The sequence below is a fragment of the Anabrus simplex genome, chromosome 10 (assembly GCF_040414725.1).
Source record: "Anabrus simplex isolate iqAnaSimp1 chromosome 10, ASM4041472v1, whole genome shotgun sequence".
Lineage (NCBI taxonomy): Eukaryota > Metazoa > Arthropoda > Insecta > Orthoptera > Tettigoniidae > Anabrus > Anabrus simplex.
In genome coordinates this window covers 44,383,941-44,400,919 of record NC_090274.1, presented here as the reverse complement: position 1 = coordinate 44,400,919, position 16,979 = coordinate 44,383,941, and the positions used below count along the sequence as shown (strand labels likewise).

At 38.9% G+C, this 16,979-nt stretch overlaps 2 protein-coding genes across 3 annotated transcripts; both read right to left on the bottom strand.

Moving 5' to 3' along the window:
- Positions 1-3,193: 3,193 nt before the first annotated feature.
- LOC136882264 (protein YIPF3-like) lies at positions 3,194-5,232 on the bottom strand. Its single transcript, XM_067154814.2, has one exon. It carries the CDS (start codon positions 5,089-5,091, stop codon positions 4,387-4,389), a length of 705 nt encoding a protein of 234 aa, XP_067010915.1. The 5' UTR covers positions 5,092-5,232; the 3' UTR covers positions 3,194-4,386.
- Positions 5,233-5,353: 121 nt separating this feature from the next.
- Positions 5,354-16,966, bottom strand: MED9 (mediator complex subunit 9). Of its 2 annotated transcripts, none has more exons than XM_067154815.2 (4): positions 16,747-16,966; positions 16,502-16,607; positions 16,025-16,161; positions 5,354-5,518 (listed from the first exon to the last, which is right to left on the bottom strand). In XM_067154815.2, the coding sequence occupies exons 1-4, from the start codon at positions 16,848-16,850 to the stop codon at positions 5,506-5,508; spliced, it is 360 nt and encodes a 119-aa protein (XP_067010916.1). In that variant the 5' UTR covers positions 16,851-16,966; the 3' UTR covers positions 5,354-5,505. The 2 variants fall into 2 exon arrangements, with proteins under 2 accessions (XP_067010916.1, XP_067010918.1); XM_067154817.2 differs by having other exon boundaries at positions 5,380-5,518; positions 16,003-16,161; positions 16,747-16,963.
- Between the last annotated feature and the right edge of the window lie 13 nt (positions 16,967-16,979).

Genomic DNA, 16,979 nt, shown 5'->3' with positions numbered 1-16,979 from the left:
GGAGCAGATTCCACAGGGCAGGATTGCAACATTACTCACGAGCATGCCTGAGAGGTTTGGAAAGGTGAAAGAGGTGGCACTACACTCATCTAAAGGTGGGTAAAGTATCAGTGAAGTGTGGTAAATGAAAAGGAATAAGCAAAACGAAGTGTTAGAGTAGAAAATTGTCATAGTGAAGTGTTACAACAGATAAGCATAACATGATTACCCATACAATGGCTAGAGGTGTACAAACCGACTGTGTGTGTGTTACTTCTGTCCATTCTATTTTTTGGTACTTCAACATTTAGAAAAAGTCATCTTACATCATTTTCAGGCTCCAAAATTTCTAAACCATGCTATTAGATCACATATTATTTCAGGCTCTTGAAGGAATTTAAAAGAAATCTGCAGTTTGAAAAGAAAGTGAGTGTTGCATTTTTCATGCTTGTCCATGTATTTATTTTCCCCTGCAAGACTGAATTCACCAATAACACTATGGCCTCAGGTACTGGGTGTAGGCCTTCTGGAAAGACATCTAATTTCTAGCATAATTAATGAACCTGTATTCCAAGACAATCTTTTACCCTAAAATGCAAGAAAAACATTCTGAAGGCAACAAGGCAGACCCCTGCGTTTTAGATAGTTACCAATTTTATTTAGACTGATTTCTGTGTGTAACACAACAACACTGCATTAACCTTCCAGAAACATTCTCAACATTTCATTATAAATCAACCTTCATCTGCATTTTTATTTATTTTTCCCAGTTTGTACATTGGAAAAAAAAAATATTAAAAAAGGAAAAAAAAAAAATATTTGTTACAGGTTTTCATTATCAGTGCAGTTCCAACAGTTGTCAGTTACCCAGAAGCATCTTTTGTTCAAAGGAGTGACAGAACGTTAGTCTATTCCGAGTGAGCTGAACCTTGATGCCCCTCAAGGAAGGTGGACGAGCATCAACAGAAAGAGGGCGAAAAATCAAGTTTCCCTACTCATTTCTGCATGATCAAATACCAACTGTCCATTGCACAAACAGGGAAAATTCTTTGCCAATCTGGTAATCACAAGACTGTTTCTAATTTTAAATCTGATATGGAGTAGACTTAGCCTAATACAGTGCATTTAACACATTGACAATGGGCTATGTAAATTTACGTAATTCATTAATGATGTGTGGATGACCGGCTAAGAAAAGTCCTTTTTAACATCACTCCATTTTGCTCTAGTTTCTTCCAATTTAGTAGTTGCTAATTCGGACTGAGGAAAGCGGAGTCGCACAGAGGTAAGGGGTTTGAACTGTATATCTTAACAAATGTATCATTCCTTGTGGCTACTAGCTACTAATGTTTACAGATGAACAGAACTATTTGTAGAATTGAAATGTTACATCTTTTCCCCCTCATAATTGTTTCAACTTCCTGTGAGGCTATAGAACACTGTCATCCAACACCGTGTAGCACACCATAGAGAGACACTAGTGGAATAATGAAATATTTCACAAATGGCTTGCTTATATTACATTTTGCTCAGGCCTGTATCTTACGCTACTAGATATGCTCATCTCAGCCGGTCTAGAGCACGAGGACCAACAAGCTGTCCAGTCGTCAATGTGTTAGCCAATGGTATGAACAACAAAGAAAACCAAGTATTAATTACCATATATACGCGAATAATCTGTGCAATATAATTCCATAGGACAGGAAATTCTAAAAAATTAGCTTTAATTAGGATTCTATTTTTGTTAAATGAATTTTACTTCCTTCCTGTTTTCAGTATTGTCAAGCAGGACTTCAAATAGACCAGAGTAAGATCCATGTTCACAATTTGTAAAAGTATAAATTATGTTCCTGATGCAAATTTATTATGCAGCAATGAAAATTCAACTACCTGCCCTGCGGTCTAGGGGTAGCAAGTCTACCTTTTGCTCAGAGGTCTCAGGTTGGATTCCTGACAAGATTGCAGACTTTTACCTGGATCTAAAGGTTGGTTTGAGGTTCAACCCACCTAAGTGAGAAAGCCTGAAGAGCTATCTGACAGATTGCAGCCTTGGTCTAGAAAGAGAAGAAGAAGAATATCGGCTGAAAGAATTTTTCATGCTGTTCAAGCGTCACCTTGTAATTTGTAGGCCTTCAGGCTGAGTAGCGGTCACTCAGTAGGCTAAGGCCCGTCAAGGCTGTGTAGCGCCATGGAGTTCGGATTGGTGGGATGAAAATTCAATAGCTTTTCTTCGTAAGCACATAGAAGCTACTGAGGTATACTAGTTTTCCCCTGGAAGTTTAATCCATTGCAATAAAGTCTTGTTACCCAACCTCGGTCATCTTTGATGATGATGCCTAGCTCCCTGACCATAGCTAGAATGGTGCCTCTACATCCTACCAGCAGATCTGTAACCATGACATCATTGAGGTATTGAATAGGTGGACACAGTAATTTATTCTTGAAAAAGTTTTACTAATTGTCGTAGGTGTTAAAATAGTTTGCTGATGGGTCCTAGATCTCCTCCTCCTCCTCCCAACTGACTTGCAGCTGTATATCTGCATTTCTCCTTTTCATTCACATAATCACGCAGCACATTTTTGAAGTCCAGATGCCCTCACTTTTAGGCCGCTTAATGCTCGGAGATTACAATTTGTTTCCAAAAGTGGAGTTCTGCATTTCTGCAGCAACAATAATAACTTTTGCCGATATTGTACATTCTTCTCTCAACACAATTTCAAATATTCTCTACGTTTTCAATAACATGAAGCTTTTCTTTAGCTGTAAATGATTGGTAACAAATTGTTGCACTTGCAGCCATATACAGACTGGTTCACCAGCCCCTTATAGTTCTTGAAGAGAAGCAGGGTTGAGATTGCTTTGCTTTCTACCAATATGCTAGCAATGTAAAACAAGTCTACCGTGCATAGGAAAAGAGACTACATACAATCCTCGTTCAGAAGGTAATGGACCTTTCCACAAAAATGCTGTTTATTGCTTGCTGTTATAATATACGTACAGGAATTAGATGAAATAAGTAGGTTGTGTGAAGTGATCTGTTGTGGTAGAATGCTAAATGAATGCAGTAGATAGATGATTTATTTCACCTGGCAAAGTTAGCGGGGACAGTTGTCCCTATCTTACAATTTTTTTACAATCTGCTTTACATTGCACCGACACAGAAAGGTCTTATGGCGATGATGGGATAGGAAAGGGCTAGGAGTGGGAACAAAGTAACCAAATTTCCAATTCTTCGAAATCATTTAAAACAAGGCTAGGAAACAACAGATAGGGAATCTGCCACCTGGCTGACTGCCCTAAATGCAGATCAGCATTGATGGATTGGTTGGTGTAGAGAAATAGGAGAGAACTCATTACAGTAACATCTTCATTACAAGGGATTGCCCGACAGAAAACAACCAACATCTGACTGAAAAAAAAACAAGAAAAAAAGAAAACTTGCTTGAGATTCAAATTTATCTTTATATGGTCTGGTTTTGGTGCCACAATGGTGTGTGCTTTTGCCACCTTCACTACAGTGAAGTATTTGATGAAGATTGCAGTAAGTGTTTTTCTCAGCAGCAATTTTTTTTTTTCTTTTTTCGTTCATTAGAGTTTCTAAAATTGAATTACAATCAAGACAAACTATTCCATCATATTATAGAACATAAACTCATGCATATTGTTATACTAATCTGGTATTGGAACAGGGACTGATATTCTTAGGTTGTCCATAAAATATAGGTTGCATGAATGTAGATCAGAAGGGGCTGGCGGACCACTCTGTATGTCATGTAATTAACATTGCTCTTTCAACTAGGTAACTGATGCCATGCACGACGCTGAAGTATTCAGGTATTACAAAGGGGATAACAATGTAATCCCAAATAATGCATGCACCTGCATTTTTCTGTGCCAACTTTTGAAAAAATATGCGTGGAGTATTTGCGTATATATGGAATAGTCGATGGGAATAACCCTCCTAAATAAGAGGAAAGCCCAAGCTATTTGTTACTATTACTGCCAACACTATTCAGTATGAACACAAACCATAACAGCATACTGACTTGGTAACTACACTGTTTCCTCTCACAACCTAATATTCAGATATATTTTCCAAGGAACCTATTATAGAAAAATCAATGAAAATTTCAATCCTTTTTCTACAATCTAATCCCAACAAAAACAATGGATAAAGTGTTAGAGATGCACTTCATGGGAATTTTTATTAATGGGAAAAAGACTACTTGGACATTTAAGGATAACAATTCAGAACAATATATTTTAAAATTGATAACAGATATATTCGTAAGGCTTTATAAGTAATGCTAGATATTGTTTAAGACTGTCCGTAAATTAATCATTAAAAATTTCTACGATTTTTAGTAGATTTTACAAATTTAACCTCTATGACTAGACCTGGATAATTCATGATTTATGGAGAACCTTTCCTCCATACACAAAAGTTCTGTGCATGTAAGCAAAGTGAAGATATATCAAAGATAGAAGTTGTAGAGTTGCCACAAGACTGCAAATGAGAAGTCTGGCAGCAGGGAGTGGTATAGAGGCAAGTAAAACCAAGACTACGCGTAAGGCACTCAAACCTCCAAACAAGACAAGACAACAGAAGAAGAACACGTTACTCTTCTCCTGATAAAAGAGGAGTGATACAGATAAAGTAAGGACATGACCATATAAGGCATATCCTAGCAGAGCTACCATCTCCCAAAACCCTATCGTTGCTCGTCCAACTCTTCCCAGGACGTAGGTCAAAGCTGGCATCAGAGCGACGTAAAGTAAGAGCACCTCTGTAGGAGATCTACTGACAGCTGCAGCAGGCAGTTTGGACACATGTCCGTAATGTAGCAATGCTGCCAGCAGTAAGAGAGCAAGGCTTGGTCCCAATAAGTCGACGTAGACGAATGACTTCCCCGTCAAGGGAGGCACTAAGGATGTCAGAATGCGGTAAGGTAACTCTGACATTGGAACACTGAAGTAGCCAGCTAGGACTGACTTAAAAGATGAAGACTTACAATATTGCTTCTGGTTATTGTTCACAGCCCATGGGGAGGGATTACTATCGTTATTCATAAATATTATAGAGGAATTATTTCCAGCCATATTTTTGGACATATTTCCTATAATAATTATAACTAGAAAGATTCCCCTCTACTGTTTTATTGCCATGGTTATGATAGCTAGTGTGTTTCACAAATCTATCAATAATAATTACACGTTCACTTAAATATTAAACTTTAAATTCTTTTTACAGTCCTATCTTTTCTTCGATTGTTTCTTGAGTTCTTCAGCTGCCTGTTTAAATTCTTCCTTTGCTTCTCGAATAGCTTCTTGGTAACGTTCTGTAATTGAACGTAGTCCACCCGCTTGAATTTTACCCACTGTATCCTTCCCAGTGGCAAACAGATATACAACAAAGCGAGCAGCACGTCTGATGGGATACGAGTCTGCAAGTCTATTGACTAACTGCTCGTTATTTGCAAAGTAATGCAACAGCCACTTCAGAACCATTGCATTTGGCAGATTATTCTAAACAGAGTACCTGAAACATTAAAAGAAAACATTTTAAAAGTAAGTTTTGAATTGTTCATAGAGTCACAGTGACATTCAACAAGAAAAGCCCACTTTCAACCTGAAAATAAAAAGTATCTCAAATGTTGTTCTTTATGGTTCTGAAGCATGGACCTTTGGCAAACTTGCGATAACGAAGAATTCAGGCTATGTGTTTTAGACAAAGAAAGAATACATTAGTTGACAAAAATAGCTTATAAGGATTTGCTTACCAGAGTTGGAGAAAAGAGAGTCTTTTGAAGGAGTTGATAAAACTAAGAGAGATATATTGGACACTTGTAAAACACCTTTATGGTATTTTTTATTTTTTTAATGAAAAAATGCTATTTGTTTGGGGCGTTGACCTATAGAGATCTTTTACCCCTACTTGCACCATATGATATGAACCTGCGTGTAATTGGAATTGCGGAAGTGTAGAGTGTTGAATGTGAGGAAAGAAACGTTAAGGATGACCCAAACACTCAGTCCCCAGGCCAAGGGATATTAATCATTTAGAATTAAAAACCCCTGACCCAGCCAGGAATCGAACCCAGGGCCGCCACGTGACAGGCGGACGCGTTGCCCCCTACACCGCGGGGCCGGACACCTTTATGGTTAATATTTGAGGGAGAACCAGGAAGAGGCAGGCAAATAATTATTGCACTTCATTAACCAAATCACTGATGATGTGAATGCAAAATCTTGTGATAGAACGAAACAATGTAAGAAAGAGATGAGTGGAGAAGAATTGCCGACCACCAACCCTTTAGTAGAGAAGAATTGCCGACCACCAAACCTTGGATTGGGGAATCAAGAAGAATACACAGTGCAAGTCAAAAAGAACACCAACCTCAAATATCCTGTTTATTTTTATTTATTGTATCAACAGATGAGGGCAAGGGCCATCTGCGAGTGATAAAGTGATCTAATGATCTTGGATCTACCATTGTTAATGGTGGCCAACATACCTAACAAGTGAATGTGAGGATTAATGCAGCCTGGATGAAGTGGTGATCAATAACAGAAGTCTCCTGCGTTTGTCAGATAAAAGACCATCAGAAATCAAAGATCTATCGCAACAACTGTCCTGTTTTATTATACAATACTGAGTGTTGGCTATCCAGGACAAAGGCACATCACTAAACGTAATGTAGGAAAAGATGCAGAGATTGCAAGCTGAAGTCACTATATTGGAACAGGTTTCCAATATACTGTAGACACCTGTATCTATATATACAAATCTCTATTTCTGTCCGTCTTTTACAGTGGTATTGAAAATACTAGAATGTTTCAAAGGTTGAAACTGCTATCAGATATAGCTTATTATATACCCTTTATAATAAAAATACAATGAACCTCTCACCACCACAATTTTTAAACCTTAAAAAAAAATATGTTTCTTTCAGCGAAGTGAATGTATCACCATGATGAAGTGCATAGCTCTACCCATCGGCACTAGTTCAAACCACAAATCTCTGAGCACAGCGAACTAGATCTTATTTAAGCTAACTAGAATGACTCATTATGTTGATCGTGCTGAGTTTTACCGCCTTCCACTGTGATATTAAGAGAAAGAGAACATTTAGAAGGCTGAAACTGGCATCAAATATCATCATTGACCAACTCCAGTTTCCCAGGTGTGGTATATGAGCCCCTTCCATTTTGTTCGATCCATGAACCATTCTTCGTTCACAATCCTGACCTCTCTCCTCTACATCCTTCTTCACTAAATCTGTCCATTTTTCTCTGGGTCTGCCCAATGGTCTCTTTCCCCTTATTTCTCTTTCATACTCCTTTCTGGCAGATCTGTTGGCACTCATTCTTTTCCCATGTCCAAACCACTTCAGTCTTGCCTTTTGGATCTTCTGGAGTAAGGAGTCTTCTAGTCCTACATTTTCTCTGACTTTTTCATTCCTCATTTTATCCCTCCTGGTCTTCTGGATCATTGTGCATAGGAACTTCATTTCTGCTGCTTGGAGTTTCGAGTTGTCCTTTCTTGTTAATGTAGCGGTTTCCAGGCTGTATGTGAGGATAGGGATGTAGTGTGACTTATACAGCATCATCTTGGTTTTGAGTGGCACTTGTTTATCCCATAGTAGCCGTCTTACTTGAAGGTAAAAATGTATTGCTTTGCTGATTTGACTGTTTACTTCATATTTAGCTAAATTATCTTTGCACATTATACTACCCAAGTACTTAATTTCTGTGACACGGTCCAGTTTAGTGCCATTTAGTATGATTTCTGGCTGGCTGTCACCCTTCTATACATTCAACACCACCGTTTTAGCCTTGTTGATGTTTAATCCATATCTCTCAAACTCCTGACTCCACCCCTGCAGTCTCTCTTCCACATCTTTCTCTGAGTTACCCCAAATTACTACAGCATCTGCAAATGCAAATGCTTTTAAGTCTTGTTGCTTTTCTTTTAGCACCTTTAATATGATATCCATTACAATGATAAATAATAGGGGCGACAAAGCACTACCTTGATGTACTCCCCTTTTTGTCTCAAACCAGCCCGACAGTCCAGAACCGACTTGTACACAGCTTCTGGTTTTCTCGTAAAGCACCTTAACTTTTGAAATTAGACTGTCTCAAACTTTGAGCTTTCTCAGGCACTCCCAAATAAGCTCCCTTGGTATGCTGTCATAGGCCTTTTCGATGTCAAGTAACAGTAGATATAAAGGCTTCTCTTTTTCCCAATGTTTTTCCATCAGCATCCTGACAGCAAATATAAGATCTGTTATCGAAACAGACTTTCAACGTATTAGGTCGTGTTACGTACATGTAGTACGTGTTGAAGAGATGTTAAGTACAGAACAAAAATGGCCAGCCGGACACCAGTGGGATCCGAACCCACAACCTCTTCAACACGTACTACATGTACGTAACACGACCTAATACGTTGAAAGTCTGTTTCGATTACAATGCGGTCGTAAAAATTCAATATTCATAAGATCTGTTGTTGATCTTCCAGGCCTAAAGCCATATCGTTCCTCTTCTAAAAGTGGTTCTACAATTTCGCGTAATCTATCCTCTATAATTTTTTCCAGAATTTTTAGTCCATGAGAGAGTAGAATGATGCCACGGTAGTTGGTACATTTCCGTCGGCTGCCTTTCTTAAATACAGGCACAATTATACATTTCTTCCAGTCTTCTGGGATGGTATTTTGCTGCCATACTACATTTAGGAGTCTATATAGCCACTGGATTGCTGGGGTTCCTCCTGCTCTCAACATGTCCACACGTAACTCATCTATTCCTGCAGCTTTCCCTTTCTTCATACTTTTAAGGCTCTTCTCTATCTCCAGCCATGTGATTGGTGGCTCCATATTTTTAGTGGGCTCTTCACTTTTACCAGATTCTTCTCTGTTTTGAATTACATTTGGTGCCTCTCCATTCAGGGGCTTGTCAAAGAAGGTCTTGAATTCTCTCCTGATTCCATCTTCCTCTCATACTACTGATCCATTACCTTGATGTCTTCCAGGTTATTTTGCTTGTTTTTAATTTCTCTGTAAAGAGGTTTGTTTCCTCTGCTGTCCTCTTCCAAATTTTCCACAAACTCATTCCATTTTTTTCTTTTTCTCTTCTCTTACTATCCTCTTAGCTGTAAGTTTGTTTTTTTTTTGCCCTTTTGAGTTCCTGTAGTTTAGTCATTTCTTGGCCACCTGGATCTTGTGCATCTCTTTGCTTTTCTTTGTCTAGCATCTTTTTTGCCAAATTTCTCTCTTTTATAGCCTATCTGACTGTCATTCCACTAAGGTGTCTCTTTTTCTTTTATGGTCGATCCTGTTACTCCACATAGGTCTTCAGCTTCACCCAGCGGTAACATTAAAAATTTTCCATTCTTCTTCTACTGTATTCATTTCCCCTTTGGTGTCTCTGTATTCTTCCTTCAGCTTGGCTTCTTCTAATTTCCAAGTCTTCACTTTATATTTTCTTTTTTCTTTTCTTTGGGGTTGTGATAGCCACATGATTTAGGTCTGCAATCAATCTATGATCACCCATACTCTCACAGGGGATAACTTTGACATCAGTTACATATTTCCCTCCTCCTTTGTTAGTGATGATATATTCGATGAGATCTTTATGTTTTCCATCCCAGCTATATCTTATCTTGTGGCTGTCTTGTTTTTGGGAAAAGGTAATTTTGAACAATCCATTTCTTTTGCACAAATCAAGCAGTTGTTCATCTTCTGCATTTTTGTTCCCAAACCCATGTGGTCCAATGATTTCCTCATAACCAAGTCTGTCTGTCCCAATTTGTGCATTCAAGTCCCTAATGATGACGACATTTTCTTCATCAATTATATCTTCTAGATCTTGACACAAATGTTCCTTCTCTTGCGCAGTACATTCAACCTGTGGTTCATATACCTGCACTACCATGTAAATTGCAGACTCCAGCTGCATAGATAATTTAATGATCCTATCATTCTTATAGGATACTTCAGTAATGGCGCCCATGTCTTTTGATATCAGGAAAGCGACACCATTTCTGGCCTCTTCCTCGCGTCCACTCCATACTAATTTGTAGCCGTCTCTGAGAATCTTGCTACCTGCCTTTCTCCATTTTGTTTCACTCATTCCCAATATGGACAGATTTTTCATCTTCATCGTCATATCAGTAAGTTCTTCAGTTTTTCCAGTCAGAGTCAAATTATTCATAGTCCCAATTTTTACATTGTTCTTCGGACACATTTGTCTTTCATCGGAGCCATGTTGGCCGTCATACCTGCCAGATCTGCTTGAAGACTTTGTCAATTTTGGTTTTATTTCTGATCTACATCTGAGGCTCGTTTGATTGTTGAAAGCAATTCGAAGATGCTACCACTGCTTTGCTAGGCCTACCATGGATCTTCGCATCGATACTTTGTTATGCACTAGATGGTCGGTGCCTGACACGCATTTCCTCATGTCAGTTAAGTCTATGGTTTACCCGCCAATACTCGGGAGGCTGATTGCAGCGGTTGCCCACTGGGCAATGGGGTCGCCACATCCCTACACCAGGCATCAGATGTACCTTACAAAAATAATCCAAATATGACCCTCATATTTGAATATTTTATAGAGAAATATCTGCTATCGGTGAAAGGAATGGATCTTTAGCTCTTCTGAAATTAGTGAGTGGAACAATAACACCTCCATCTATAACCATAGAACTCTTCCCACAGAGTTTGTGGAGTGACACCTTGACAAATTCCGATCATGGATGTTTCGTTATAGGATTTTCCATGGCCGAATCATATCTCTACCATCTATATTATTCACGGCGTTTTGATTAGGTGATCTTCTCTCTCCAGCCACATCCAGCCTCCGAATTCTGTGCCAAATTTCAAATTTTTGAAGCCTATCAATGGAAAACAAACAAGCACTTCCTATATTTATATCATGATGAAAGTGAATTGCTTTTTCGATAGTAATCATATGCCCAGTCACAGGTTTCCCCTATGATCTTTTCACGCTAAATTAAGTGTACACACTAGTGATGGGTCGTTCGTGAATGAACTGACTCTTTTGAATTACTCATTGGCGAGAGCTGGCCCTCTCATTGAGAGTCTACTCTTGTAAGACCTAGCTCCCTCCTTGCTCCTTGAGAGCTAGTACGAGCCGACTCTTTTACCAACTGCGACTCCAAGAAAGAGCTAGTTCATCACATCGACTCTCGTTCATTTCTGGCCAATACCATGCTTCAGGTAATCACATGACATACAGAAGCTGCTTTCTTTTTTTATAAGCTGCCCAGTCTAGCCTCTTCCTGCACTGTCACACTCAGTCAGTGCATTAAGTGCAGTGGTTGTGGTCTCTCTGCTAGGAACGTTATTTGTGCCATAGTTCAGGCAACTTGCTACCTAACGAAACAATAAAATGAAATAAACAACATGTTATTGAGCAATACTTACTAGTTCACTTCCTGTATGCACTCATAATCTATGAAGAATGTAGGGCCTAGTGTAGATCCAGTAGGTTAAGAGCAAAGAAACGACACTAAGTTCGGGTTAACTATCCTCAACTAAGCACGAACAGTCACTATCCAGAATACTGAATATACCACCCGCCAAGTAGGAACGGTGTAGTTTTATTCTGTCTAAAATAATTAAGAAATACTCTGACAAATCCTCACGTTTCTTAAATATGGTCGTAGTTATGATCAACATATTGCCAAAATTATTCGGTTTTACGGTACAGCAGATAAAATAGTATACCATATTTTTTAATTGAATTAAGGGAAATAGAAAATAACGCTAGTTTTGGCTTTAAAATATAGGCTAAAACTCATGCCAAAGTGAATACAGCAGTATATTTTCAAATAATTATTTATTAACATGTAGTCGTGTAAGGAGTCCGACTCCTTAGCTGGATGGTCAGCATTGAGGCCTTCGGTGCAGAGGGTCCCAAATTCGATTCTCGGCAAAGTCGGGGATTTTAATCTCTTCTAATTAATTCTTCTGGCTCGGGAACTGGGTGTTTGTGTTTGTCCCAACACTGTTCTCTTCATATTCAGACAACACAACACAACACACCACACTACCAACCACCATAGAAAAACAATAGTGATTACATCCCTCCGCATAAGGTTAACCGGCCGTAAAACAAGGCCAACCGGGCTGAGTGACTCAGACGATTGAGGCGCTGGCCTACTGACACCAACTTGGCAGGTTCGATCCTGACTCAGTCGGTGGTATTTGAAGGTGCTCAAATACGCTCAAATACGTCAGCCTCGTGTCTGTACATTTACAGTCACGTAAAAGAACCCTGTGGGGCTAAATTCCGGCACCTCGGTGTCTCCGAAAACTGTAAAAGTAGTTAGTGGGACGAAAAGCCAATAACATTACTTTTTATTATAAAACAGGGCCAAATCCACATGTGCAAAACAGTTTGCACCCGCGACTCCACAAGTGTGGGAAAAGTAGAAGAAGTAGTGTAATTGCATAGTAAAGAATGCCAATGTATCGAACATATACGTCTCATACGGTGTACTAGTTCTTGAAAAAAATAAATAGAAGAGAGTGAGCATACTGTACACGAAATAAAGGCAAAATACTGTGCATAACGTTGTAAGAGATGTTATACTTGGTTACATGTACATTTGTGCTGATAGTATTTTCCATTATTTTCATTAAAGATTGCATTTAATCAGTTATGTTTCCTACGCTGCATTATTGAATGAAAGAATCTGGTGTTCCAACGCGGAGAGTCAAGCGAGAAACTTTCTGTAGCTCCAGTCGAAAGAGGATATTCTGATGACATCTGTTGAGTGAAATGTAAACTACGTGAACAGGAATAGAGATTCGTCTTATGCTCATCCAAGACCAACTCCAGTACTCCAAAACTCCAATATTGGAGTTGGTCTTGGCTCATCTAGACTGCCGGGATCGAACGGAAGTATTGCCAACATCTCAAACATATGTCCCGTATGGTGCATTCAATCTTGAAAGACATCATTTTAAGAAGAATGGAACTTAGGCAAAATAATATTAGATGTCATCCATTAACATTGTATATTCGTGATACGTTTCTTCATTACTGTATATAAAGCTTTATCATTGGATTAATTGCCAGTGTTATCAGCAGTGTATTCATTGTTTATTTGTTTTATTCCAAAAATAGCATGTCAAACTGGACGTTGTGTTGCCATCTGTTTTGGGAAAGGTGAACTATCTCGCGCCATCTCGCTCCTTCAAATAAAAACGGGAGTCATTATTAATCTAGTAAAAATGTAAAATAACACTATTTTGGGCTTTCATGAATAAAAGACTCATGCCTCAGTATATACTATAATAACTTGCATCCCATTACATTTTTAAACAATTATTTATTAATGTGTCAGTAGTGCCAATATCTTGACCGTACATCTCGTTTCGGTGCATTCAGTCTTGAAAGACATCATTTTAAGAAGAAAGGAACATAGGCAAAGTAATATTAAATGTCATCCATTAATACTGTACATTTGTGATACATTTCTACCTTACTGTATATAAAGCTTTATCGTTAGATTAATTGCCAGTGTTGCCAGAAGTGCATATATCAGTTGTTCTTTTGTTTTATTAAGAGTAGCTTTCTAAACTGGACATTGCATTGCCATCTGTTGTGGGAAATGTAAACTATTTGCGCTATCTCGTTCGTTCCCAGAAGTCATAAAGAGCTGTCTGCCCTAAACCGGATGAACGAACAAACGAACAAACCTTGAGGTGGAGAGCGACCTCTGACTTCCTCGGCTCGCTCCAACGTTCCCGCTCCCAAGAGTCGACTTGTTTGAACGACACTCAGTTAGGAGCGGGAGCGAATGAGCTAGCTCCCTCAAATGAGCTAGTTCGACCCATCACTGTTACACACAAGCACAGAAATGGTGTTCTGACATAATCAACACAGCTCCACTCCAGTACTGAAAAGGAGGGGAAGGGAATGAAGGGGCAGTGTTGAAGGCACAGTGCGTGTATTCCTATACTGATTCCATGGTGGCCTACATTTCATTATACGGTAACACTGTAAAATGGCTGTTATCGTAAGTGAATCAAGGTTGTATTGTTGGCATATTGGAGGCTCACATGGCTCGCCAAGTAATACCATACAGTCTTAAGACAATTTGGAGATGGATAGAAATATAACAAGAACGTGGTGAAGGAAAAATGGTAGACCACCGGAAACACAAGAAGGCTTCTAAAAGAACTACTCCAGAACAGAATGCTGGAATCGTTCACTCTATGAACAATTCTCCATTTGCAACTAAAGAAGGCAATGCGATTGTTGCACTGGAACTGCCAGTAAGCCAGACTACGTTGAGTAGCCGACTCCATGCTGCAGGTATTCACAATCACCAAGCAAAAAAAAAAAAAAAAAAAATCTTCCTATCCACAGAGAACTTAACATAGGCTTTGCACTACAAGAAAGTTCTTTACCTTTTTCAACAACTGGCTTTACGTCGCACCGAAACAAATAGGTCTTATGGCTACGATGGGATGGGAAAGGTTTAGGGATGGGAAAGAAGCAGCAGAGGCCTTAATTAAGGTACAGCCCCAACATTTACCTGGTATGAAAATGAGAAACCACAGAAATCATTTTCAGGGCTGCCGAAAGTGGGGTTCAAACCCACTGTCTACCTGCAACAAGGAGGTCACATCAGAACATTTCTGTATATATATGTACATGGCACTATCAAGAATTTCAAGTTTAAGTTTCCCCATTGTGTGTTTTGATTCCATAATTTTGGCTGTTACAGCTTGAGCAACAAATTCGTTAAGTTCTTCTATTTGTTTTCTTTAATATCATAAAATGTCGAAGAATCAGTATTAAAATAGGGCCTACATTGTGAAGTTTCTCCTTTTTCGAGACAATTAATGATCTCTAGTTTTTCTTGTATAGTAAGTCACATACTTACGCTTAGTTTTTATAGCACTTGAACTTGTGCAAATGTGATATATATAACCCACTGGAAAACAGGAAGCAATGTGCTGAAATGGAAACTGACAGTCATGATTAACACCCAGAGATCTAAGAACGTGGGCACACAGGTCCTAGACAGCACTGTATAACTGCGTGAAACACAGACGAACAGCAGATGACTGAAGAAAATAACAGGCACAGCCAGCGCAGTAACACAAAATGGCAGTCAAGGTCAACAAACGCACAAACCCACCTGAAAAAATCTGAATGAGAGTAACTCAATAAGTGCTGGATTACAGAATGTGATAAACCACAGAAAGGTGGATTAAAGAGCGCCCACTGTAGTAGAAATATAATTTGGCATTGCACCGACATAAGACAAACTGCGTGAAAATCTATTATGATGGTTTGGAAAAAAATGCAGCAAGCAGAAGCAGCTACAATTGCAAAGATGGGAGCTATACAATAGGGTGGTGGGGGAGGGAGGGAGGGACGGAGAGCAAGATGTTTGATTGCTACTGGCTAAAATTTATTAAATGCGATTCCACTACCAGAATTCAACACAGATTTCATTTGTAGACCAACTGTCTGAAGTGGGGACACACTCCCATGGAGAGGCTTTATGCATCACCAACGTGTTAGACCAATGGATTTTGTCATTATCCAAAACAGCTGGTAATCGTGTGAGGTAGTAAGATATATATAAAGTGACTAAGAAGACAATATTGACACGCGCAGCGTGCTCCATTGGTCTTGACAGATGGGGAATTAAATACCTTCCCCTTTATGAATCTCTTATGATGTGGTGAAGCAAGCAAACAAGCCTGTCATTTTATGTGATCATGGCCACAGTATGACAGTTTTACGTGGAGTCTGAATCAAAAAGACGGGACTTTTCATTTCAAAAAGCTCACGTGCATTGACCCTGATTTTAACCATGGCTTTCTTTGTGAAAAGCCATTGACAATGGCGTTCCTCCAATATGATGCTAGTGATACAAGATTTGAGGGAGGCTGATAGAGAAAGGTTAAAGAGAAAACATGATTTATGGAAGTGGAAAAAATGCACATTGAGAAAAGTAATTATACATACTGGTAAATGATCCACCACTCACGCCTTTGGAATTTCAAATGAACACATATTGCGATATTTGCGCAGCAATTCTTTCTTCAACTGTAACTGTTTTCTTAAGGTTTCCAACTTCTGAAGTTGCTCTTCTTTACTGTATTCTACTCCTGGCAATCTTCCTATCTGAAATAAAAACCACAACCTATACATGCCTATATGACGCCTGTTCGTAATTTGAACTACATACAAGGTACAAATGCACTTACAACAATACGTACCGATATTGGCCCGAAAGTAATCATGATATCCCACAGAAAACTAGCCCTGTCAATAATTTGTCCAGCACAAATTTCACATGAACAGTTCAAGAAAGTACATCACCTAACCTCAAACCAAAGATGCTTATTCCAATCGAAAAGGGCAAAGGATATTTCGGTTACGTAAAAGCTGTTTGAGGCTTATACTACCCATAAGCAGTGTTACTATCAGTAGACTGCAAGTGAATTCAAACAATGAATATTACCTGATTTCGTGCTTCATCAAACTTTTTCTGCAGTTCTAGCACTTTCTGGCTCGTGTCTTGCGATTCTCGTGTTTTCTGGGTTGTATCATGAGGATCTTTCTCAACACTGGAAAGAATAAAATATTTCTATACCTGGATCTATAGTTATATCACTACACTACGAGAAAACAGGAGTGTACAAGATCTATAAATAAAATGACGTGCGAAATTCAAGCTGTTGCGTGAGATTTCTTGCACAAACCAACCTTCTTATGATTTCATAAATTAATGGTAAGAAATCTACATCAACTTGTTCTACCGTCAATTGTGCTGGTGTGTTCTGACCATTCTGTTCAGCAGGCGCTTCCATTATAACATCTTACATTCCTGCAGTAGTACAGAAGAATTTTTTCTTTACTTTACCTAACCTAACTTATGACCGATAGCCAAACCGATACTCCTTGCAAGCAAATGGCAAAGAGGTTGTGAGGGAAAAAAA